Source organism: Stenella coeruleoalba (genome assembly GCF_951394435.1).
Source record: "Stenella coeruleoalba genome assembly, chromosome: X".
NCBI classification, from domain to species: Eukaryota; Metazoa; Chordata; class Mammalia; order Artiodactyla; family Delphinidae; genus Stenella; species Stenella coeruleoalba.
The window spans coordinates 90,912,569-90,938,409 of NC_137152.1; the positions used below are offsets into that span (position 1 = coordinate 90,912,569).

Below are 25,841 nucleotides of genomic sequence, written 5' to 3' on the forward strand. Positions count from 1 at the left end.
GTAATTTCTAAATCAACCTCACAACAACGCAATCAGATAGGTACTGCTTGGGGGGTAGCCAGAAAAACAGAAATCACTTTAAGCCTTTCAAACATGGAGATTTAATACAGAGGGTAGTCACAGGTGATGGAAGAGCTGAGAAACCAAGAAGAGGGCAGTGAGGCAACTCAGAGATTAGCAGCAACAGGAAGCCCCTTTTATCCCTGGAGTTGGAGGGACGACTGGAAGACGTGGTGAGTGGTGTTTCCAGAGCTTGTAGACTGGGGCTATCTGGTGGGAGCTCGAGCCAAGATGGGGCTGCCCTGAAGAAGCTGGGGCCAAGGAGGGGTGGGATGCCTGGTGGTAGCTGGAGGTGAGCCACATAGGAAACACAGCTGCTGCTGGAGTTGCCACAAAAAGTGAGGTTGGCGATGGGGAAGAAATATCCTAGCTTCTCTCTTCTTCATACCTTCTGGTTGGTCAAACCCACACAGAAACAAATGGCAAGGGACTGCGGGGAATGTAGTTCCCTGATACAGAGCAGAGCAGGAAATGAACAGGGAATGGATCTGAGAGTAAGCAGCAGATGAAAAGCCTAATTATCCATCCCCATTTTACAGAGGAGTCAAATGAGGCAGAAAGAGGTTAAGTTGCCCCAAACTACGCTAAGTGGCAGTCCAGGTTTCAAATCCAGGCAGTCTGACTACTCCTGAGCCCATGCTGTCTGTAATCACTACTATTATATACTCACGGTAAGAGCACTATTGTTATTTTACTCAAGGCAGACTCTTCCCTCTAGATTTAAAGCTCCCTGAAGGCATCTACTGTGTCTTTACCTTTATATCATTTATAGCACCTAGGTTTTGTGGATTTTTCCGAACCTACCAGAAAATGTAGATTTTTGACTGAAATGGGATTATCAGCAGGTTTTCATAGGTTCCCCATAATCTGGGGTGAGTGGAGGGGACTATGAAAATGTCCTCTGCCATTCTGAATGTTCGTTTTCTTGTTAGTGAAATGTAGCAATTTCTGATCAGATTCCAGACAATGGTTTGGCAACAGGGAAAAGTCTAAGCGGCAATGAGAAAAATTGGTATCTAGATTGCTTGAGGGCATCCCAAAGGGAAGAGACAGTTATTAAAATTTGAAATGGCTTGGCTCCAATGTCATAAAATTTCTACAACTTGAATTGAGCAGCTCCTTCACTTGGGAAGAGGATATACTATCCCTTAGATGACTTAGCCGGCAGTGTTTATGTTTTATTCTGTTTTATTAAGCAACAGGTCTTGGGTACTAAGAGTACTCAGTTATGTTGGAAGAAGTGTCAGTGATTCCTATCTAAATGAAATCTACAGGCACAGGAACTGGTAGGACAAGGTGATCGGACGGTTCAGAATGGTGGTATAACTGGGGCAGGAAAGAAGATGTGTTACAGACCTTGTAGTGAAAGTGCATTTCCAGTGCATCTTGGCCTCAAGGTAAGTGTCAATGTGATAGGATAGTGGTTCTGTGCGTGGGCCTTGGTGTTAGACTACCTCAGTTCAAATCTAGGCTCTACCACTCTCCAGCATATGGCTTTACCAGTATACTGGGGAACCATACATATTGTAATACAGTCCACTACTCTGGTTTTTCTCCTACCTCTCTGGTTGTTCTTTCTCAGTTTCTTTGCATGATCAATTCTGTCTTTCCAACCTCTAAACATTGGAGTGCCCTGGGCCTCATTTTTGGATGTCTTTTCTATGCACAGTCACTCCTGTTGTGATCTCTCCAAGTCCCATGGTTTTAAATACTGTGCACATACTGTGACTCCCAAATCTCTGTCTCCAGCCTCTCTGCTGGACCTGTAAACCACTGCCTACCCAACATCTCCACTCAGATGTTTAATAGGCATTTCTCACTCTACATGTCTAAAACCCAACTCTGGATCTCTGCCCCCTCCCAAGCCTGTTCCTTTCCCACTCTTCCCCAACTCAGTAAGGGATGAATCCACCCTTGCAGTTACTCAAGGCCCCAAATCATGGTGCCATCCTTGACTCCTCTCTTTTGTTCACACCCCACATCTCCATCAGCAAACTGGATCTAGTTTTGAAATACATCTAGAACCTGACCATTTCTCATTGTGTCCTTCATGACCACCCTTGTCTAAGCCACCAACAGGTCTTGTCTGGGTCAATGTAATGGTCTCATAATTTGTCTCTGTCCCAGTACCATTCCATCTTTTTTCAATCAGCCACAACAATCTTATTAAAATGCCAGTTAGATCATGTACCTCCTCTGCTTAAAACCCACAGCTCCCCATTTCACTCAGAGAAGAAGCCAAAGTCTTCACAAAGGTCTATCCGGCCCTACATGATCTGTCCCTCACCCCCATTACCTCTCTGACCTCATCTCTTACTTCTCTCCCCTTTGCGTACTCCACTTCAGTCACACTGGCCTTCCCAAGACTGAAATCAAGGTGTCAGCATAACTCAGCTGTTATCTAGAGACTCCGGAGAAGAATCTGTTTCAAGTTCATTTATGTTGTTGGCAGAATTCATTTCCTTGTGGTAGTAGGACTGAGGTCCCCACTTCCATGCAGGCTGTCAGCTGGGGGCCATTCTCAACTCCTAGAGGCTGCCCATATTTTTTTTACCACATGACTCCATCTTCAAGCCAGCAATGACACATCAAATCCTCCATGTGCTTCAAATCTCTGACATTCTCTTCTGCTACCAGCTGGAGAAAACTCCGCTTTTAAAAGACTTGTGTGATCAGATTAGGCCCACCTGGATAATTTCCCTGAGTAGTAACCTTAATTATATCTGCAAAACCCCTTTTGCCATGTAATGCAACGTAATCACAAGTGTGCTATCTCATCATATTCACAGTCCTAATGATTAGGGCGGGAAATCTTGGGGGAGCATTTTAGCACTGTACCCACCACAGTAATAGTCAGACTGAGAAACTGACCAATCAGAATGTACGCCAACAATAGCACTGGAGCAGGGGCGTGGATAATACCTGCTGCTCCAGGTGTTACACTTTACTTGCTGGATTGTGAGGTGACCTGGAGGTGTCCCAGAGGCAACAGCCGGAGTGGCAGCTATTTCCAACTGGTATGAATATATTTTTTATTTATTTATTTTTTTGCGGTACGCGGGCCTCTCACTGTCGTGGCCTCTCCCGTTGCGGAGCACAGGCTCCGGACGCGCAGGCTCAGCAGCCGTGGCTCACGGGCCCAGCCGCTCCGCGGCATGTGGGGTCTTCCCGGACCGGGGCATGAACCCGTGTCCCCTGCATCGGCAGGCGGACTCTCAACCACTGCGCCACCAGGGGAGCCCCAAGTATGAAAATATTTTAACCACCAGGGACTGTAATAGTGCATAGCAGTTGTTTATCTAGTTACAAATCATGGTGTAGCGTGTGAAGTGCTGCCTTCTTCTCTGAGCTTTGAGAGTCTGAGGTTGGTCCTGGATGACTAGGGGAAGGCGGGGAGACCACCTGCCCTCCTTGGCACTTCCATGGTGTGCAGTGGCCCCTTCCAGCCTTGCCTGCTGTTTTTGCGGCGCCAGGTATTTTTCTGAAGAATGTCTTCATTTGCATGGTTGTCTTACGCAGTGGGAGAGTCCATCCATCATCTGAGCCTCCAAATGCCGCCACCTCAAGGGAGACAACCAGTCCTACATATATGGCCTCTCCCCAAGCCATCCAGCAGATGCGGCTTAGTGAGGCAAGCGCTGTTTACTTGCTCTCAGCATTAGCGTGGACACTTCACAGCAGCCAAAGAAACCGAGGGTTCTTATTAACTTGCTTAGTGAAGCTTGACCACACATCATCATGACCCTCATGTTTTCTGAGGACCGATCTCAGGCAACAGAGATGCCCTTTGTGGGTGAGTTGGGGTAGGAAGAGGGCCTGAGTTAAATGACTTTTCTGGGACTGGTCTGTTTCTCCCACCTAATATTTATATATGGGTGAATTTGATTAAAATGGTATCAAGGACAGCTTCACGTGATGGAACTGGGAGCATACACATCAGGAACGACAGAGACAAGGTGGATGTGTTGAAAGAAGTGTCACAGAGGGAAATAAGCAGCTTGAGGGAGATGTAGAGGATAAAGGGAGGAGAGTAAATCACTGCTAATTGCAAACAACACTAATAATAATATACAATATGGCCAGCTTCACCTGCTGATGTTGGCGGGGACCACAGAGCACAGGTGAACAGATTCACAGTGAAGCCTGTCAGTAACTGAGTCTCTGCTTAGACTGAGTCAGCCTGTGGTACCTTTTGAAGTAGGAGAGATTTTTGTCTTCAGTGGCTTCCCTTCCTGTAACCTTTCCCTCATACCTGGGCCTTTCTAAAAACTGCATTAATACTGAAGTGGAGATGTTGCAAGTGGACTCAAATCTACTTGCTGGTCTTTGCCATGTAAGCAGAACCAGATATTTTTGGAATCAGGTTGCCCAATATCAGGATCCCACTGGATCCGATTCCAAATGGTAAAGACACATTAACAGAGGATCCCAAAGCAGCGGGTAGTATTCAGGATGGTTGGTCATGACTCTAGATGTGTGATGTGATATAGACCCTATTAAGGTCATGTCTCTGCAAACCCCACCCCCTAGCTCTCTCTCAAGCTGAGGTGTTTTCTTCAGGTGCAACAGTAGGTAGCATGCAAACACAACTTATTAACAGCAAGTGAGAGAGCTGGAGTTGAAGATTTCTACCCTTCCTAGCAAAATGTCACTGAGCTCAGTAGGAGACGCTACAGCCCTATCTCCCTTTTCCTCTGCCATTAGGAACAGTCAGCTGCAAGACAACCAGGGAGAAAATGGCAAATGCCTCAGCATGAATATTGCCATCTTCGGTAGGAGTAGGGCGTTTGGCTGGTAGGCATAGTGGTGGAAATATAAGCCCCTGAAATTCTATGCCTTTCCCCCTTATAAAGACAGGCTAGGAGTGAGCATAGAGTGTTTCAGAGTTGTTGGCCTAGTTGGGTTTGAAGGAGAGAAAGAAATTGAACTATATTCCATTTCAAAAGCAACAGATAGATAGAATTTCAACCTAGAAGGGACCTTGAGAGCCTATCCTATTCATCTGTAGACACTCAGACTCATAGGATATCAGAGCTGGCAAGGATATTAAAGACCATCGAGTCAGACACACAAATGACCAACAGGTACATGTAAATCAAAATTACAATGAGATATCACTTCATACCTGTTAGAATGCCTATTATAAAAACGATAAAAGATAAGTTGTGGTGAGGGTATGGAGAAAAGGGAACCCTGGTGCACTGTTGGTGGGAATGAAAACTGGTGCAGCCACTATGGAAAACAGCATGGAGGTTCCTTAAAAAATTAAAAGTAGAGCTGCCATATGGCCCAGAAATTGCACTTCTGGGTATTTATCTGAAGGAAATGAAATCACTGTCTTGAACAGATATCTGCACCACCATATTCAGTGCAGTATTATTCACAATAGACAAGACATGCAAACAACCTAAGTATCCATCGACGGATGGATAAAGAAAGTATGGGTAAGGAAAATATGGTATATATATACACGTACACAACTAAAGATACAAATTCACTGATACTCAAGTAAGCAGGACCTCAGATAGCCAGAACTTCTTTGCTAATACTCCATTTCTAGAAATGATAGTTAGATCATAAGAAAATAAGCTAAGTTTAGATGTTCATTTTGACATCAAAAACCAGGACAGAGCTTGGACTGATCCCATATCCTATACCTTCGCCATTTCTAGTTTAGAGGAATAAACGCTACTGATCTAAACGATAACATGATGGTCAAAGATTCAGCGATAGACTCTACCTAAGAGCATGCCACAGTAGACTGCAGTTACTCATACATTGTTGATAAAAAAAAAAACAGCCACTCTCTGAGAAGGCTGTCCTTGGCAATGGACTGCTCAGTTTTGGGAGGGAGATGTCTGCAGTGAAGATGGAGATAAAGCCCTCCCACCTAGAGAACTGGATCAGCTCAATCAACCCTGGAGATTAGTGAGGGGATATGTTGTAGCCAAACTGCTCATACCTCCTGAGCTCTTCTTACTAAGGCAAGAAAATGGATTCAGAGATTTAAACATAATTTTAACAGGTAACCAAAAAGTCTTATTAACTAGAACATCTTCTAGACTACTGCGATCCAATGGACTGAGTCCAAACTGAGTTACCTTGGAAAGATAATTCAATCTAATAGCTGGAAAAGCTAATGTAAAATAACTAAGGCAGACAGACTATATCATTGGGTTTCCAATGGGCTCCAGGCCACTGTCACCACTCCTGAAACCAAGGTAACCGCCCTTATAGAGCAAAGCTACTCACGGCAATAAGCTGGTAGGAGTTGTTCATCATGGCGATCAGCATGTTCAGCAGCACTACCAGGGAGATGACATTGTACGTCCCAAACATGGTCGCTCCCACAAACTCTGTGAACTCGTGTCTGGCTTTTACATTGGTAACATAGAGATTCAAAAGGCCGAATACAGACCAGAAGAGTGACTGAAGGGTTTCAAAGAGCCTAAAAGAGATCAAAGAATAGGTTAGTTAATTCTCTAGGAGGAGCAAGAAAAGAGCAAAAACATGAGGTGATTTGCTTAATTAGTAAGGAGGCTGCCTGATTTGCATCCCAACAGGTAGACTCATAATCTCACGTATTTTGGTCTCTTCCCCAACACGAACCAGCCAGGTCAGTTTCTTTGTTCCCACTTCTATGTCTTATGCTTTGCCTTTCCACCTGGAATACCATCTTCCTCTTCTCAATCTATGCAGAGCCTATAATTTTCCAAGATTTATTTCAAGGGCTACTTCCTACACCAAACTTTCTCCTTCATCTTCAGACCATGTGTTTTACCACCTTTCTAATTACATAGAGGCAGTAAGTGCAGTGGCTAAGAATATGGTACTTGGATTAGATTGCCCTAGGTTAAAAACTCAGCTCTGACACTTGCCAGCTGAGTGAACATGAGCAACTTAAACCATTTCTGATACTTCTTTTGTGGTTCCCACAGGGCCCAGAATGGAGCTAAGCTCAGTGGAGGAGCTTAAGGATTCTTGAATGAACATTTATATGAATTATTTTTAATGATATATTAACTAACAATTATTGAGGACTTACTATATAAGCATACTAGGCACTTTACATACATTAACCTTATGATCCTTATAAAAACTTTATTGTTACTGCTGTGGAAACAGAGGTTCAGAGATTGAATAACTTGCCCAAGGTCACCCATTTATATGATTTATATGTGCTGAGCCGGAATTCAAATCCAGGTTCTTCTGACCTCCCCAAACCACTGCATTATTCTACATTAGGTGGCTTCACAAATTATGGTTTCCTCTCAGAGTCTCCACATCCAAATATGTAACTTTTGCAATGATATGTTTTGGGGGTCCAGGGTTTCTTTTGCATCATATTCAGAAATCTGTGCATACAGCAATACAGTGCAGCCAGCTCCTGGGTGGCACAAACGAACCTTTTCCCAAGCACACGGAAGAGGCATAGAAGTTAAGAAATGCTACTTTAAGAATAGATGTAGGGGGCTTCCCTGGTGGCGCAGTGGTTGGGAGTCTGCCTGCCGATGCAGGGGATGCGGGTTCATACCCCGGTCCGGGAAGATCCCGCGTGCCGCGGAGCGGCTGGGCCCGTGAGCCATGGCCGCTGGGCCTGTGCGTCCGGAGCCTGTGCTGCGCAACGGGAGAGGCCACAAAAGCGAGAGGCCCGTGTACCAAAAAAAAAAAAAAAAAAAGAATAGATGTAACTTTTTAATTGCTCAAAATGTGTTGTTTTTATAGCCCAATATAGTTTGAGAGGCTGAGGGATTGGTTCTTGGGTTCATTTCAGGGGTATGTATGGACAGTGTTTTAAAGATTTCCTCTGTCTGGGAGTGGTCTTACCCCTGATCTCTGCATGGCTGTCTCCTTATCATCATTAAGGTCTCAGTTCAAATGTCACTCCCTCAGACAGGGTCCCCAGGGTCACTCTACCTAAAGTGGCTTCACTGGTTATTCTCTATCCTGTTGTCTTGTTTCAGTTTTTTGGTAGCACTTAAAACTCTAAAATTATATTATTTAGTAAATTTTTGTTTAAATGTTGATTTTCTGTTCATCCCCACTAGAATGTAAGCTCTATGAGGAAAGAGACAGACATACAGCTACTATGTACCTGGCACGTAATAGGCACTCAATAATATTCGTTGAATAAATGAATGAAGACATATTACTATTACAGTTATCACTGGATTAAGGTCTAGAAGATTCCAAACCCACTGACAATTGCACATTCAGTAGGCTGCACAGTGAGTGTTAGTTCATTTTGATGAAGGTTGTGCTCTGCAGTGGCCTAATTCTCAGGGGGCCTCCTTCGGGGCTGCCTGGGCAACGTGCACATGGCCCTTTTCAACCTGTTAAATGGCTCTTCTCTAATCATTGTGGATAGCTTCCACTGTCTTTTCAGTATCACATTACTTGAGAGCTAGCCAAGAAGGAAGAAATCTGTTTTTTGTTTGATGAAAGTAAGCGCCAGATGGTGAAACATTTGAGAATCAACAGTAAGATGAGAGTCTGGACTTCAAGGGCCAGGGAACAAGAACCAGAATATGGCAAGTCAGACCTATCACAGGATCTGAATTTCCAGGAGATTCTACAAGTCAGGGCCAGGCAATACAATGCATCCCAGATACAGGCAGAGTTTCAAAAATGGGGCAGATATAGGGTTCAAGAGTCTGGTTCTGTTAGGAAGGCCTATCTAGGACCTGGCCGTGTCCGTTTGATCTCAGGGCAGGCAGGAGGCCGGCAACGGCACAAGAAGCTAGCCCAGCAGCTGGATAAACAAAAGCCAGGGAATATGTCGTTCAGAAAAACAGAAAGCAGATGCAGCAAGTAGGAATGACACTGAAGAACCAGAGTCGCTGGAAGTTGAGTGGCCCTGAATATAGAAAGCATTCATTAGGTGTTTCTTGACTGCATGACAGACAACAAGGCCACAAGCCAGGGCAAGTATGTCATCAATATGTTGGCAGGGTCTTACTTCATCAGTTGCTTCTCCAGAATGGATGAAGTTACATTCCTTCACCCCCAGCCCCGTAACAATGAAGATTGCAGTGGTTAACGCTTGAGTGTAGAGTTTAATGCTAGCCATTCCAATGACTGATACAAAGATTCCTAAAAGTGAAAGTCCGGGCATTTAAAATCTGCCCTAAACTGTGGTGATATTCTAGTTAGGGAGACCCTACAGGTATAACTGTACAAGAGATAAGAAAAGGGGTAAAGATTGTTCCTCAGTTTTGGCGGTTGATAGTGAGAATGCCCTTGACATGAGGCACAAAATGTCACAACATAGTCTGGCCATTAGGAGAATCTGGTTTATTGAAAGGCATGACCGGATAAAATGAGTGACTGACATTTGGGGTAGATAAGCACATCTGATGAAACATCTATAGGAAGCTCTGTCTTCTAGGCTTCTAGACTCAGTTGAATTCACAGGGAAAGGGCCATTACCTAGGGGTACTTGGTGGTCGGGTCCATAATACAATTATCACAGGGATAGAAAGACTTGTTGACCTAAATGCAGACCCTAATGCCAAAGGAATATGATTTTGATTTTAAAGGAGATGACCTGAGAGAAAACAATCAGTCCATTTTTATTTAGCAGAGAGTCAGCAAACATGGAACTTGCTAGCTCAACAAGGGGCACAAAGTGAAGATACAAAGATTCAAGAAGACTTGATATTAACTGTTGGGAAGACAAATCCATACCATCTGGTTAAGGGGGATTTGTGCATGTTGGGAGCCATCCATAAATAGATCACAAAGCTAAGAGCTGCTCAGTAGAATAGAGATGGGAACTGTAGTTCTCATGTCCCTTGCAGAAAGTCTTGTCTTTGAGATGAGGACTTAATCTTTCAAAAGGTAGCAGGAGGGACTTCCCTGGTGGTGCAGTGGTTAAGAATCCGCCTGCCAATGCAGGGGACACGGGTTCGAGCCCTGGTCCGGGAAGATCCCACAAGCCGCAAAGCAAATAAGCCCATGCGCCACAACTACTGAGCCTGCGCTCTAGAGCCCACGAGCCACAACTACTGAAGCCAGCATGCCTAGAGCCCGTGCTCTGCAACAAGAGAAGCCACTGCAATGAGAAGCCCGCGCACCACAACGAAGAGTAGACCCCACTCACCGCAACTAGAGAAAGCCAGCACGCAGCAATGAAGACCCAATGCAGCCAAAACTAAAATAAACAAATAAATATTAAAAAAAAAAAAAAGAAAAAAAGGTAGCAGGAGTATGGAGAAGATTTACCCCTCTGGACTTCATTCTGACCAGTGAAGAACTGGAGGATGTACCAGAAGAGAAAGGCTCCTTGGGAGAAAGCAGTGCTATCATCCTTTCACAAGTTGTGCTGATAACACACATGGAGCAAAGGCATGGTCATCTCTTTGGTTATCCCTACCCATTTTGCAGTTCCCCAGACCTGCAATTTCTCATTTCATCCTGCCTTTGACAAGCTTCTAACTCTGGTTGGAGTGCTCCCACCCTACTCCCAACCTCTAGTCTCTACTTCTGTCCTGTCTCCTTCTCTGCCCAACTCTTGTTTGATCTGCCAGGCTCAGCTGAAGCCCCACCTCCTCTAGAAGTTTCCCCTGACTCCTTTCCTACAAGGTGGGGTTAGATGATCCTCTTTTATTCTCCCATGGCAGCCCAGCCTTAGTCCATAAAGGCACATGTCATGCTGTAGAGGCAAGAGAGGCGAGTGGCTAAGAGCAAACTTTAGACACCTTTACTTATTAACCATATGACTTTGGGAAAGTGGCACAGCCTCTTTAAACTTCAAGTTCCTCATCTCTAAAATGGTCATTTGTAGGATAAATACTAACTGTTATCATTTATTGTGCTCTTACTATGTGCCAGGCACACATTGTAATATTTGATTCTCAAAATAACCCTATGAAGTAGCTACTATTCTTTTTTTTTTCAGATGAGAAACTGAGGCACAGAGTGGTCACACAGGCAGAAAATGGCAGAGGTAGGATTTATACCCAGCTCTTCTGACTCTGGAGTCCAAACACTTAACCACCTTTTTTTTTTTTTTAATCACATAAAGTACTGCATGTAACACACTCGGCACAGTGCTCGGCATATAGTAAGCATTAAAAATGTGGCTATTCTAATTGTTCACTTGTGTTCTCCATTAGACTATGAACTTCTTGAGGATAAGGATGCCATTTACTCAGTATCCTCATTGCCTGGCACATAGGAGTTGCTGAGTGAATGTTGAATAAATCTATAAAAGATTATAGAAGCACATAAGTAAGGAAAGTATGAATGAGTGGCACCCTTCCCGTGATAACAACAGCAGGAAGGCTATGAGCTGAAATTAGGAGAAAAAGCTGAGATACTCAATAAGGACCTTTAAAACCTGGTCAGAACAAAAAGAAGAGCCTTTGACGGGGACTGAGTTTGTATCCATATAAATAAGATGGGAAAATATGGGCTGAATGTTGGGTAGAGAAATCACCATTGGTTAAGTAGGAATAGCCACAAATGAATGGTGATGGTTTACAAGGAGGTCCCAAGTGATCTGCTAGGTCATGGCTCTGTCCTCTTCAGCTTTACGTATATTCATGATTATTGCAACTTCACACAACTAATTTTGCATACCTTTACAAAATCAGTCTCACACTTGCACCCCTGGATACAAGCACAGACTGGAACTTGTATGCCTGGATTGAAATCCGGACTCTGTCACTATCACCTTTGTGACTGGGAGCAGTCTGCTTAACTGCTTTGTACCCTAATTTCTCAATCTGTAAAATGGGCAATAATAATAGTGCCTACCTCAGAGCATGATTGTGAGGATTAAATGAGTTAATTCATGTCAGGCTCATTTTTTTAATAGTGCCTGGACCTAGCACTCAGCAAATATGCTATTTTTATGACTTTTAGTAACCTCCCACGTAAATCCAACCTTGTTGTTTCACGTTTCTTTATTGCCTTTGTAGATGGTCACTCATTTGCGTATCTAGTTGCAGTTTTGTTAGTTGCAATCATAGTGTGTACAATTTTTGTGTTTTGAACCCATTATTGACCGGGACATTTTTGCAGAAACTGACACCTGGGGCCGTAATACATCTCCGGTCAAAAATGTGTTAAAAATCACACATTTCATAAATGTAATTTTAATAGCCACCCAATATTCCACCCAGCGAATACCAAGCCTGAATGACAGTTTTATCAATGCTTTGGATGAGAATAGGTGGCAAGCTTTTTAGATCTTCAGACGATACAAGACTGGGAGAGACAGCTGATAGAGTGGACGACAGAATCAAGATTCAGCAAGATTTCAACAGCTTGGAGCAAGGGGCTGGAACTAACAAGATGAAGTTTAGTAGGGATCAATGTAGAACTTTGTTCTCTGGCCAAGTGCCCACGTACAGGATGAGGGAGGTAGGAGAAAGGCCAAGGGTTTTCTCTGACAGCAAGTGGATCTGTAGAGTGACAGAGCTGGCTAGATACATTAGCCATGTGAGGGGGGCAGAAGCAGAAGTGAATCTTCTAGAACTAAAGATAGGATTGCTACTAGAATTCATCCTTTCATTCAGTTGTTCAATGGGCATGTTGAACCCCTTTATGTCTATGGTAGGAGCAAGGCCTCTAAAATGGGGGTCTCAGTCTGGTGGGTAAGAGACAACAAATGACTGAAATATGTTATCTATTACATTATTATTATGACTAGTACCTTTATTATTATAGGTTATCTATTATAACGGAGATGGACTTAGAATGCCATGGGAGACACACAAGGAGACTGTATCTGAGAGTGGGGTCGGAGTGGGTAAGAAAAGCCTTAAAACAGCAGGTGAGGCTTTGGCAGATGCTTGAAGGATGCATGAGAGTGGTCCAGGCTGGCCAGGTGGGGTTGGGCATTCCAGGAAGAGGGAGTGGCGTGTCACATACCAGGGCCTGTAGGGCCGAGATGCTCTCCTGAAGTTGGGAAGAGCAAGACGTTGACTATGGAGGAGAGGAGTGACAGGCGTGAGAGGCGGGCTCCAGATTCCCAGGCCCTGTGAGCTATAGGAAAAAGGAGAATTTTCTGCTGGAGAATATAAAGATACCAGGCAGGCATGAGACCAGGGGGCGACAAGATAAGACTAGTATTTAGAAACTTCTGTGTGGTGGGTGGGAAATCGTTTGCGGGGGCAACAAGACTGGAGGCAGGGAGACCACTTAAGACCACTTAAGACCCAGCAGTTTTGGGGAAAGATGGTTTAGGCCTGAATCAAGACAGTGGGGTGTGTGTGTGTGTGTGTGTGTGTGTGTGTGTGTGTACAGAGGATGGGTTTAAGAGATATTTAGGAAGTGAGTGTGAGACAGGATGTGTTGCTTGGGGGAGAGGGGGAGAGTCCCAGATGACTCCTAGGAGTCTGCCTGGTGTCATTGAATGAGATGAGGAATTAAGACGGAAGTGGGTTTGGGGTGGGGCTATAGAGATAAGGAATTTAGTTGTGGATGTTGTGTTTGAGAGGCCTGCGGCACAGCCAGGTGTGTTCAGGAGGCATCTGGAGTTGAGGGTCAGGACCTCAGAAGGAGAAACAGCACCACCAAGTTAGCTTTTTGCCACTTCCGCCCTGTTTCTTCCCAAGCCCCGTGCCCGCCGAAGGATGCCTTCCCCATTGCTCTCAACGGTGGATGAAGGCCAGTATTGAATACTGAACTCAAACCGCCCACAGTACTGTCATGTGCTTGTCAGCAAGGATAACAAGGTCCCCCTGAATTGTGTGCCCAGAAAAATTTTTCTTTTTTAAGCAGGAGAATAGCAATGACATCTCTGGAGAATCAGAAGGAAAAGGGTGACAGCAAGCAGATGCCATAGTTTACGTCAGATCTGTTAACAAGCTCCCTTTTCCCCTTCTCTAAAAACAGAGTCTTTCTGACGCTCTAAGTAGCATGTATTTTAGCAGGTATTATAAATGCCTGAGTTGAGGCATTTAAAGGAAAACATAAATCTGAGTCAGACTTCTGTGGAGGAAAAAAGAAATCAACACCTAGAAGGGAAGTTAAGGTAACATTACTGCTGATCTGCCCCCAGCATGACAATGCTTCTTTATACCTGACACCCCAAGAGATAACTTCACGTACTGCAGGTGCCCATTCTTGTCAATTGTCCCTGCTGGGCAAGTGATGAGAACCAATGTCAGTTGGCAACAGGGGTGTTAATAATCACTACAGACTTACAAGGAGGCATTTCATAAACTTCCTCAGCAGAGTTCATGTGAGAGGGTAATTGGCAGGGACCTGGCCTCCCGGAAGGCGCCTTGCATTCAGGTGTGCGATTCTGTTGAATGCTTTGATGGGAACAGATACGGTCTCCTGGTGCTCAAGCCACTACAAAATTGCTCTTTGTATTGAAAACAGGTTGATGTGAGTTCTGTCTCTAGACTAATGCAGGAGAGGAAGCAGTTCCTAGTCAAGAGGCATTAGCGAGGTGACCAGTTGCCTTTGTCCACTCCTGGTTGGCTTCACCAAAACGGCACTGTCTCTTTGTCGTCCCATTTTGGCCTCTTTCCCCCTTTCACATAAGTCTGGTTTCCCCGTCCAAGATTTTGCCCTGAGTTCTGGGAGGAGAGGGAGGGAGTGTTGCCTAGTGGAGGGGGTGGGTGCTATAAAATAGGCAACGCGGCGAGGCAACATTTTCCAAACTTTATTCACGGGAAGAGCATCTTGGTCAATACATTTGGGAAAACCTCTCCCTTTACTATAGATTCACAATGGAAAATCTCTGAGAAGCCCTGCAGTAGAGAAACCTTCTTAAATTTGTCCCAGCATTTCCAAAACTCACTTGATCAGAGATCTTGTTTTCATGTCTATTCATATCCCTGTGAACTGTGGTTATCTGTCATCTATTTTAGGAAATGCTGCTAGAGGCAAATAATAAGGGTAGGCTACATTGCCTTGCTTTTTCCCCTCTCTGTTGGTGCAACTTGGGGTCAGGCAGAAACCCTTTCTTTCCCCCTGGCCTTTGTTACTTAACACATTTCGAGAATGTCTGAGTCCATTGATCTGCCCTAGTTTATAGAGTTAAGGGGGAAAATTGTATCTCAATTTAATGACTAAGAATCTCTCACGACCTTGGGGTAATTGCTGTGATTACCAGATGACTGGCTCTCTCCAGAACAGGGGCTAGAGATGGACAAGGTGTAGGACACTGAGTCCGGGGTAAGCTCAGGACTGCTCCCGGAACCCAACACTTTTCCTGACATGTGCTTATTTTCTTTCTCTTGTCTGCTTCCCCTAACAGTGACTTGTGAGAAAATAAAAGCCATTCTGGAAGCTTAAAGGTCCTAGAGAAGTAGGTGTTGGGTTTACAAAGAAAAGGCACAGGGGTTCCATAGGTCCAGAGGCAGTGGACTCATGGCCAGAGAGTCATGAGCTGTCTCCTGTGTCCCAAGTGGGAAAAGGAGACATTTCCAGTCACTGCTTGGTGCCTTTTGGCCCACCTGAAACCTTAATTTAACCCCAGAAGTTGAGCTGACTCTCATCTTACTTTTAGCCTGTCTCTTCTGCATCTAGGAACCAAAGATTCGTCATCCCCCTGCCCTCTTATTTATTTTTCTCTTCCCAAACCACATGTTTCCGTGAGCCAGGGCTGTTCTAGCAAATCCCATTGCTCTGACACCATCTAAGCGGTCTTAACTCAATTCCAGCCTTTGGGTATGGGGAGATATTTTCCCCCCATATCACCAATTCTCTGACACCAGTTGGGTGTCCTACAAGTCAACTCAATTCTGACACCCCTGGGAGATAACGTCAGATTCCATGGATTCAGAGCTCAGTCCCACAAGACCGCTCCCCTTTCCCCCATTCCCAGATGCTAATTACAAGTCCAGGTTGTCCCCTGTGCTTCTGACCAGCTGGCTATAGATCAGAGCTTCCCACAGCCCTCTCCTTGGCTTTGAGTACCTCACAAAACTGAGAGAAACATTGAAATGACTAGATTACTGGTTTATTATAAAAGGATACAACTCAGAAACAGCCAGATAGAACAGGCATATGGCAAGGTATGTGCGGGGTTGCAGAGCTTCCCTGCCCTCTCTGATCACCCACTCTCCCCAAATCTCCACGTGCTCACCAACTTGGAAGCTCTCTGAACCCTGTCCTTTTGGGTTTTTAATGGAGGGTTCATTACATAGTCACGGTTGATTAAATCATTGGCCGTTGGTAACTGAACTCAATTTCCAGTCCCTCTCCCCTCCCTTGAAGGTGCAGGGGTGAGACTGAATGTTCCAACCCTCTAATCACATGGGGGTAACCGGCCCCCATCCTTAGGTGAGGTCCAAAAGTCACTTTGTTAACACAGCCAAAGAGACCTTTGTTGTTCTCATCGCTTAGGAAATTCCAAGGCTTTTCGGAGCTCTGTGCCAGAAATGGAGACAAAGAGCAAATACATATTTCTTATTATTAATCACAATATCACAAGGTGCATTCAGGTAATTTTGCGCTCTCCCTTTTTCTTTGTTCTTGATTCAGAACAGTTACATTAGCTTTGGCAATCACTTGTTGAGAGGTATAGCCTTGCCGCTTCATTTCCTTGGTTAGTGCTGCTTTTTAGAGAGAGGAATTATTTACCCCTTCCCATGAATTCCTTTAAAAATATGGGATGTGACCAAAATAGTTCAGAACTAACCCTTTAGATGAGTTCCTGGGAGCCCCTGTGTGTTTGTCTCTTTCCTCCCTCACCTAACTCTACTTCCCGTCCTGGTCCCCTGCAGGGAGGGAAGAACCTTCCTTCATCAGACCCTTCGGGTTGATCCATAAGTGAGCTCTGCATGCACTGTCAAGGGGCAGTGATGAAGCTGTGGACGGAAAATAGGGCAAAGAAGGAGAAAGCAGACAAAAGGCAGAAGAGGAAAGCTGGGAGTCTTACGTGGAGAAGGCATTGTTCTGTTTCTCGCATCGGATCCCCTTGCAGTTGTTGGGCTCATCGATTGCTCTGGTCTCATAATAAAAGTAAAGCTGGTTCAATCCATTGGCAAAAGCCAGCAGTACCAGGCAGTAGATAAAGAGGAATTTGAGGATATCAAGCAACATGCGCCCCAAAGAGATCTGCAGAGGCCCTAAGTGGGAGTTGGCTGTGAAGAGGGATATGAGACGCAACGAACTTAAAATGTTGGATATCGCAAAGAGAGCTTCTGCAATCAGAGTTGGGTGCCACATTTCCCATTCTTCCCTTGGACGAGAACCATTATACTGGAAGAAACAACAAGTGCACAAGATGAGAGGTACAGCGAGCATTTAGAAAACTTTCCCCTCTTTTCTCCCTTCTGCACCCAAATAAAGCCACGAAAGTAAGCATCAAGCATTCATTTATACAACAGCTCCCCCCGTGATTGGCACTATTTGTCTTTTTTTCCCCACCCAATCAATACATGATGCGAATAACACTCGTCCTCCCACCCTCATCGAAATATATACCCAGCACATAGATGTAGAAAAATGAATTTCAGAGCAATTATCTGGAGTAACCACCTGTAGTTTATCAACAGACATTTTTGAAGTGTGAGTTGACCAGATTGTTGAGAAGTGTCCCTGGAACAGAGCCACAGGTATGCCCAAATCGCTCTGCTTCCTAATGAGATTTCAAATCAACTTTCCTACCCAATCCCCCATTTTGTTCTGAGCACTGCAGACGACTTGTAGTTACTGAAGGACAAGCGACAGGTTCAGTCTCCTCAGTGTGCAGCGTTCATGTTGACTTCCCTGCTGACTGCAGTTTGGGGCTGATAGAGCATCCTTAGAGGGTCATTACTCAGAGTTTTCTGCCAATACGCTTTTCTCCCATACTATTACAAATGGCACGTCAACCTTCCAGGTAGTAAATTTAGTACTGTCCACACAGTGGTGTATGGATGTATTTTATTGTTCCTTTGACAGTCTGACAAATTGCAATGTCCCTCTAGCACAAATGAAGAACCAGGGGTTGAAGAAGGGGAAGAGCCAGGATTTCTGGGGTTGGCTGCCCATTTTTCAGTCTTGCCTGAGCTTTCAGCTCCTGGAATATTAGAGGTCGCCTCGTGGAAAGATGGCTTCGACGTGAGGTCTGAGCTCCAATTTGGGCTTTGTCGCTTAAAACTGCCTCTCTCTCTCTCAATTTCACCAGAGAATGAGGATAATATCTACTCCTACCCACTGCACATGTCTGTGATTATGTATCCATATGTGAACGTCTGTGTACTCCATAAGGGGAGGTGTTATGGAAATATAAGAAATTGCTTTTTACCTTCCCCAAGACAGAAGTAGATTTTGCCTGGAATTCAATCCGAAGCATATTGCCTTGAGCACTCATCTAAATATCACAATTTCTCAGGACTAAATGTAAACAACTTTCCTGAGAAAATGTTGCATCGAGGGCCAAATTATATTGTTAGCATTTCTAAAATGTGCTTCGCTTCCAACAACTGAGGAAACTGGTGTTGTTAAAATCATTGTGTGTATCCAATATTCTTCACTGTCAGAGGAGTTTGGAGAAAACTTGCTTCTGTTTCAAATAGACTTGGGGTGGCCAATTGGTCTTACACACTCTTGGCCAAATCTTGTATCTCTCTGTTTTTCTTTCTAAAGAAAACATTTGCTGCATCGTTGTGAGGGGTGGACATTGTTATGCCTGTTTTACAAGTGGAGGAGCTGAAATCCAGAGAGGCAGAGTGAGTTGCTTAAGGTCACACAGCAAGTTGGTGGCAGAGCCAGGACCAAAACTCAGGTCTCTGCACACTCAGTCTAGCACTATTTCCGTTAAATATTACATATATGATAGTTGATATTACAGCACATATGTTAGATAGGCCTTTACAGGTTTGGTGGTCTATGTGAAAGATGCAGATTCTTTGCTGATAACAAAACAGACCTATATTTTAAAACTAGGTACTCTCAACTGGAACATGCATAACTCATAATTTAGGGTTTTCTCTCTCCACAGGCACACCTGTAACCACAGGGAAGTCTTCTGCCCATGGGCTGGTGAGTTTGGATTTGCAGGACAGTCAAAAGTGTGAAAGGTGATTCTCGTGGCAAATCTATGCTTTGCATGTGTATTTTTGGAGAAAGATATTATAGAATATGATAGCAGGGGATAAACTTGGAGCTCGTTTAGCCTGCGTAGAGGTCAGCAGACTTTTTCTGACAAGGGCCAGATAGTACATATTTTTGGCTTTGTGGACTATATGGTCCCTGTGGCAACTACTCAACTCTTTCCTTCTAGAACTAACAGGCAATACATAAACAAACAGATGTGGCAGTGGCCCCAGTTTGGCCTGCAGATCATAGTTTGCTGACCCCTGATCAAACGCAAATGGTTTTCAAATTGCGTTCCTTCAAGCCCGAGGGTTCAGTGGAAGCACCTGGTGGCTACTGTGGAAACCAAAGAGGAGGCCTGGAAGATTCATTCCTCGATTCAAATTCATTCCTTTGAGCTCCTTAATATATTCAAGTTCTGCATAAGTTTTAATTTCAAGATGTGGTTCCATGGAAAACAATTCAAAGCCTGAAATCCATTGATCTAGTCCAGTTTTATTTTTCAGAGGCCGTGTCTGAGGCTCAGAGAGGTAGAAGGATGGCCTGTGGTAATCCAGCTAATCTAGCTCCTAAATATCAGAGCAGGGATTACATTTACGTTTCCTGACTCTTGAGTTAGTGATATTGGGAGGCAGGTGAGTTTTCTTATATTCTTTGGGATGGAATGCAGCTTGAAAATTGGCCTCTACGCTTTTCAAAGGGGGGTGAGCTCAAAAGCAAAATAATGTGAGGTGGAGTATATATACTGTTGACTAGTTTTTCACGCTAATGAAGGATTTTCTTAAGGCCAGTTTATGCCATGGTGCTTCTGTACTGCCTCAGTACAATAGTGATCTGAAATTTTTCAAAGGGCCTGGGGACCAGCCCTGTGTCTTTACCTCGTAGAGGTTGGCTCAGCCTACTTGGAGAAGTTCATTTCAGACTGGTGTGCCTCTGTGCAAGCGTGGACCAGACTGCCCATTGATAGTTTCTCAGTGCAAATCCAGTCTGCACGTGGAATGTCTTGCTTGGTAAATTCTCCTTTCTTGAGAAGGACTCTAACTTCTTGGCAAATGTCTTTTTTTGGGTTCAATGTCAGTTGAGGGGCATTTACTCAGCTTAGTGGAGCTGATTTATCCTTACAGTCTATGGTGGGGAAGTATCTGGTCCTTGGAAGGCTTGCCAGTGAAATTGGACAGGTTATGTGATTAACTAACGTTGGGCATCTGTTGACACATTTTCACATCCCCAAGGGTTAATCCTTTGATCATTTATTCTAAACTTTCCTGTTTAAGCAGAACCCACCAATTTCTAGATTGATAATTTATTGTCCCTTCAGGCTATAAATACCACTGCCAAACGAAGAATTTTTTTTTTTAGGCAAACAGTGTTACTTAGTCATCCAGGCACATTAACCAGAGATTCAAACATTTTCCTTACCAGCTTTTTCTTGTAACGAAGTTGTAAGTATGTGTTAAACGATCACCACCAGTGAAAGCATACTCTTAGGCTTTCAAAAATGTTTCAGGACTGCATTCAATATTCACGCTCCATGTAACTAACTCCAAAGGTCTTAAAATTTATGCAATATGCATATTAGGGATATAAAAATAAACTAAGTTGGCGATTTGGGGGACAGCCATATTCCCATTCTAAAACTCCTTCATGTGGGATTTAGTGCCAAAAAGCATGACTGACTAGACAATCTTGGAGATGGGATTGTCAGCCTTTCTCACGCTGGAGCAGTTCAATTCAGGGTATAGGGAGCACAGCCATGCCATTATCTAATGAGCACCAAACTCGAACTCAGAGCCTGTGACTACCCAGCATGAGGTGTTGGACATGAAGCTGTTTTTCAGGATAATTCAGGCTGTACATTGTGCAGGGACAACATCAAGTTGGTGTGTGTGTGTGTGTGTGTGTGTGTGTGTGATCTAGATTCGTAGAGAGACATAGATTGGGTGATACTCGAAAGGCGGGATTCATAACAGCTTGAATGATCATCCTGGTGGTGGAAGTGATGTGATTCTAGGGTTCTGCTCCCTATCCAATGAAGAACACTTGAGGGAAGTGTGAATATTTAGCTCTGGGAAGAGACAGCTCAGCGGGTTAGGGAGAGATGACTTCATATTGGAAGCCCTTTATAGAGAAGGAACAGCCCCGTTCCGTTTGACCCTACAGGGAGGAAGGATTACTAATGGATGTGTCACAGGGAGAATAATATTAGAAAAATACAAAGTAGCACCTTTTAATGAAGTGACAAGTATTGAGAGAGGCTTCTGGAAATTCAGTGAATTTCCTAGTCTCTGCCCCGTGCAAGCATCAGTGGGCCATCTTCTTGGCGAGGACATTGTAGAAAGGACGTAAACGCTAATTGAGATGGATGACAGAGTTGAAGAAGCTAAGAATTCATTTGCAAATTGCTCCATTCTCCACTTTCTTTGGTTAGGTGGACACTGCTTACAAACCACTGAAAGAATGTCTGTTTTATGGTACTTTTCCACATGGACTGGACTGTCATCAGCACTTTCCTCCTAAACTTTTTATGCTCCCACAGCTAAAGCTTAATGTAACCAAAATCATTGTTTAAGAAAAATGGCGAACATTCCAAGTTACCTTGACATAGGCCACGATCTTCAAGGAAATAGTTGCCAGGTAGAGTGAGTTCATTGCAAAATCCATCAGGTTCCACCAATCATGGATGTATTCAGTAAATCCACCATCCCACATTTCCTTAATCTCCCCCCAAATGAAACCTGAAGAATGGAGGCAAAAGATTTATTTCTTCACAGCGTCAGACTAGACATCATAGCAGGATTCTCCCAAATGAAGAAAGAGGAAATCAATGAATGAATTGGGGGTCAGTGGAGCCCCTAGAGATAGTAATAACTTTCTTCTTTCTTTACTACCTCACCTCCCTGTCTTGAACTCGCCAAGATAGGCTTTACCTAAAGATGTCTATATGTTATAATTTTCTGGATACTACTCACTTTTACATCGTTACCACAGTTACTGGAATGTTGTTGCAATTCAGGGCGTCTGATTCTACCCTCTTCCCATTTTAGAGTAGGGGTAATTTCATCAATGAATTAATTAGGTCAATATTATCCCATAGTCCTTAGTTTCCACTATGTGCTAGAGGGAAAACTTCTCAATGAGCTTTGAGGTGAGCAAAAGCTGGCCATGGTCCAAAGTACTGGATGTTGGGACTGGAGCTAGGCTATGGGGCCCAGAATAATTTAGAATCCTCTTTTCTCCTCTCTCCTCTCATTGCGTGTGGGTTTCATGGAATTCTGCCTGATGGCATAGATGTTTCTTTAGCTTTGGAATGTGGAAAGCAGTAAAAGGTGTGGCTGTGGTCTAAAGCAGTGAGTCTCAGACTTTAAAATACGCGGGAATCTACCGGAGATCATGCAGATTCTGATTCCACAGACCCAGGGTGAGACTTGAGATTCTGCATGTCTCACAGGTTCCCAGATGATGCTGACGTTGCTGGTTTGGGGACCACGGTTCGAGCAGCAAGGACTTGGAGGATGGAAATGCATTGGAGGGTCCAATGCAATGGAATTATGCCTGGAGGCTTCTGGTAAGGCTGCTTTAACCATGACTTGTGTGAATTTCCCAAGGTTTCCCTCTGGTTGTGAAATCAGTATCCAAATAGGATGTGGACCCTGAATAAGTAGTGGGATTGTGTGGAGTAGTCACAGGAAAGCAGCAGATCCGAGTGCCACCCCTGCCCCCCAACCCCAGTTATGGGAAAGAAGGCATTGAATAGACTGACCAGCACTTGCCCTGCCTAGCTTACCTGAACCTGTCCTGACTTAACACTTGGCTTTCCCTCTAAATCAACTGACAGACAACTTCCTTGTCCTTGATGATGTTAGGTTAGCTGAAACAAGCCATGGGTACACTGTCAATCTCATGGTGAACCCTGTGGTGCTGAGCGGCCAGGGCCTGGGGAGGAAGGAACCACATTTCTGACACTCCCAACAAAGGACAACCCCACTGCACAGAGGGAAGGTACCCGAATTCAGGGCCAGTCCAACTGCCTATTCCAGTAGTTTCTTTAGACAGGACCAGCAGGCAGTCTGGCCATAGCTCCTGGTCTCTTTGACTCACCGAGAACCCAAGGCAATATCATCCATTCCACTACAGTCGGGGGAGGCCCCTGCACATGGAGGTCCGTCCTGATGATGTGCTGAGAAGCCAGGAGAAGCATGAAGAGGAAGGTCAGATATGAGGCTGTGTGGCAGATAAACTTGATAAAGGGTTTCTTGATGAACAGCCCAAGGTTGCTCCTGGGTGAGATCAGATAAGCAATAGACAGCATGGGAAACAGGAACCCAATGGTCATGCACGTCAGAAGCTTGACTACCCAGTGTTTCCGCCGCCATCCAGGGAAGCCATCGTACCACAGAGTGGCAAGCAACTGTTGGCAGTTGGGCTGGGCCACAAACTGGGAAAAGAAGAGAACAAGTCAGGCATCTGGGGTGTCCAGGTGGAAGTCTACATTCATAATAGCTCTCCTAGTTTATAGCCAGCTGCACGGCCAATCCCCAGAGGAGGCCTGATCTCCAGGCTCCCATGCGTGGGTCTAACCTCAGAGACAGCTCTGCATGTCAAGCTAGGAGACTGGATCTTCCTTAGGGTTGATTATTTGTTTCATACATTAAACAGAATCAATCACTCCGGTTTGTGCTTTGGCGTGGCCCCCTATTCCCCCTCCCATTGTGTTAGAGAGATGCTTCCCCGAACCTGGCTCTGCGTCAGAATCATCCAGGGAACATGAAAAAAAATCCCAATTCCCAAGTCACACCACAGCCCACTAAATGAGCCTCCCCGGGGAGTAGAGCGTGGGCAGCTGTTTTACAAAGTTCTCCCGGGAATGTACATGCCTCTTAGCAGAGAATCATGGGGATGTTTCATTTCAGATGGATTCACTTTTACTCATTCCCCTAGCTTACATGAGGTCACCAACAAATGTGTACTCTGGGCAAACACGAACTGGCAGCAAATAAGCTCATGCCTGTGGCTGTGGTTTGGAATGGAAATGAGTTCCCTTTTTGACGTTTTCTTTTTTCCCTTTTGGTTCTGAGCACCTCTTGGTTGGCTAGCAAAGAATCAGGTTGCTACTTTGCCATTTATTTAACACGCTCTCTAGTCTAGACATGCAAAGGAGCCAAAGCTGTTTGGGGGCCAAGATTATACGACAGTGTCTAAACTCAGCTGGGATTTTACTTAAAGGCAATCTACAGAGTGTCAGTGATTAATAGTTAAGAGATCATCAGCATTGCAAGTCACCCTCCGGCTGTTACTTCCTGGTAAGCAACTCAATAGGGAGCTCAACTGTCAGCAATGATTATAAAGATTGCCTCTATCTCATTACTCCAGCTTCCCATGGGAAAGGTTAAACAGCACTGCACCATACAGCTTACTAGTACAAAGGAAATAAAATTCTTCCATCATTTACCTAACACCCGAGGTAAACTAGCCCAATTTTACTGTCAGTGTATCTGTGAAGGTCACTAGCTTCCCACCAAAACCATTCTTTCGTCCTTGAGCACAGGCTGGACTACATCTCCCAGGCTCCCTTGCAGTGAGGCGTGGCCACATGACCAAGTTCTCAATAATGGAATGTGAGGAGAAATGATGAGTGGCACCTCTAGGCCTGGACTATATATGTCCCCCATGTGTGCTCCTCCATGTTCTCTCCCCCTTCTTGCTGAGTGGGGTGTGGTAGCTCAGGGTGGCCTAGGGGCTTCTGTCAGCCCGTGTCCTTCAGTCACTATGTGGAGGAGAACTATCTTGTTGACCAAGAATATCTGTCTTGGACAGTTACATGACTGAGATAATTCTATTGTGTTTGAGCCATTATCCGTTTTAGGGACTAGCCTACCCTAAAGCAGGTTACTATTACTAGATGACAAAAAAAAAAAAAGCTCTAAAGTCTTTTTATCATGTGATCTCATTTTCTCCAAAGATGTTCACGATCCCCCTTATGTCCTCACATCTCCTTTTCACACATTTACACACAAAAAGACAAAATCCCATACAGTCCCTTTCTACTCTTCTTGGCATTATAGCTTATGCCAAAGGCTGGGACGAAAAGGTCCTAGAAAAAAAAGTATAGAAAAGTAGGAAGGTAAAGCAAACTATTTGGATGCAATGGGAGAAGCACTGGAAGCACCCAGTCTAGTGAGGGAGACACATATATAAAAAGACAGTTATGAAACAGTCTAGTGAGGGCATGGAAATGGATAGGAAAACAAGGCGTAATGGGAGCACAAAGGAAGGGCAAATTCGGACTGCTCTGCAAAGGCTTTCTGGAGCAGGTAAGACCTGAGTGGAGCATTGAAGGATGTGTAGAAGCTGGCTAGGTGTAGTGAAGGACATGGGAAGAGAGTAAACAGCCAGAGTAGCGGGGATAACATGACTAAAGGCATGGAGGTGAAAAAGAGCGTGACTGGTATGGGGAGGTAGAGCCGTCTGGGGAGACTGCTGCTTGAACTGCAAGGCTGCGGATGGCAAGCGATGAGGCTGGAGAGGTAGGCAGGGGCTACAGGAGATCAAAATGATAGTCTTTGGCACAGTTGTGGCAGTCAGTTTTTGGAAAGTAACTTGTGAAACATTTACCATATCCTGAATTTGCACTCCTTGCAGACTTGTACACATATACTCCGCTTTCAGAATAGTTTTGCAAATTGTACACAAACAAACAAAAAGGGTGGAAGCTTTTTAATAAAGAAATTGCATTTATAAATGATCTGTATTAGAATATAAAAATCTCCAGTTATAGTCAATTACTACCCGTG

At 44.5% G+C, this 25,841-nt stretch overlaps 1 protein-coding gene across 1 annotated transcript in view; it reads right to left on the reverse strand.

Annotated features, from left to right (window-relative positions):
- Window positions 1-25,841, reverse strand: part of TRPC5 (transient receptor potential cation channel subfamily C member 5) — a gene marked incomplete at both ends in the record, with an annotated part of 134,173 nt that overhangs the window by 31,447 nt on the left and 76,885 nt on the right. The window contains 4 exons of the mRNA XM_079910292.1: window positions 6,313-6,508; window positions 16,907-17,229; window positions 21,646-21,785; window positions 23,149-23,485. Coding sequence (XP_079766418.1) covers window positions 6,313-6,508; window positions 16,907-17,229; window positions 21,646-21,785; window positions 23,149-23,485 — 996 coding nt within the window. The remainder of the gene's footprint in view (window positions 1-6,312; window positions 6,509-16,906; window positions 17,230-21,645; window positions 21,786-23,148; window positions 23,486-25,841) is intronic.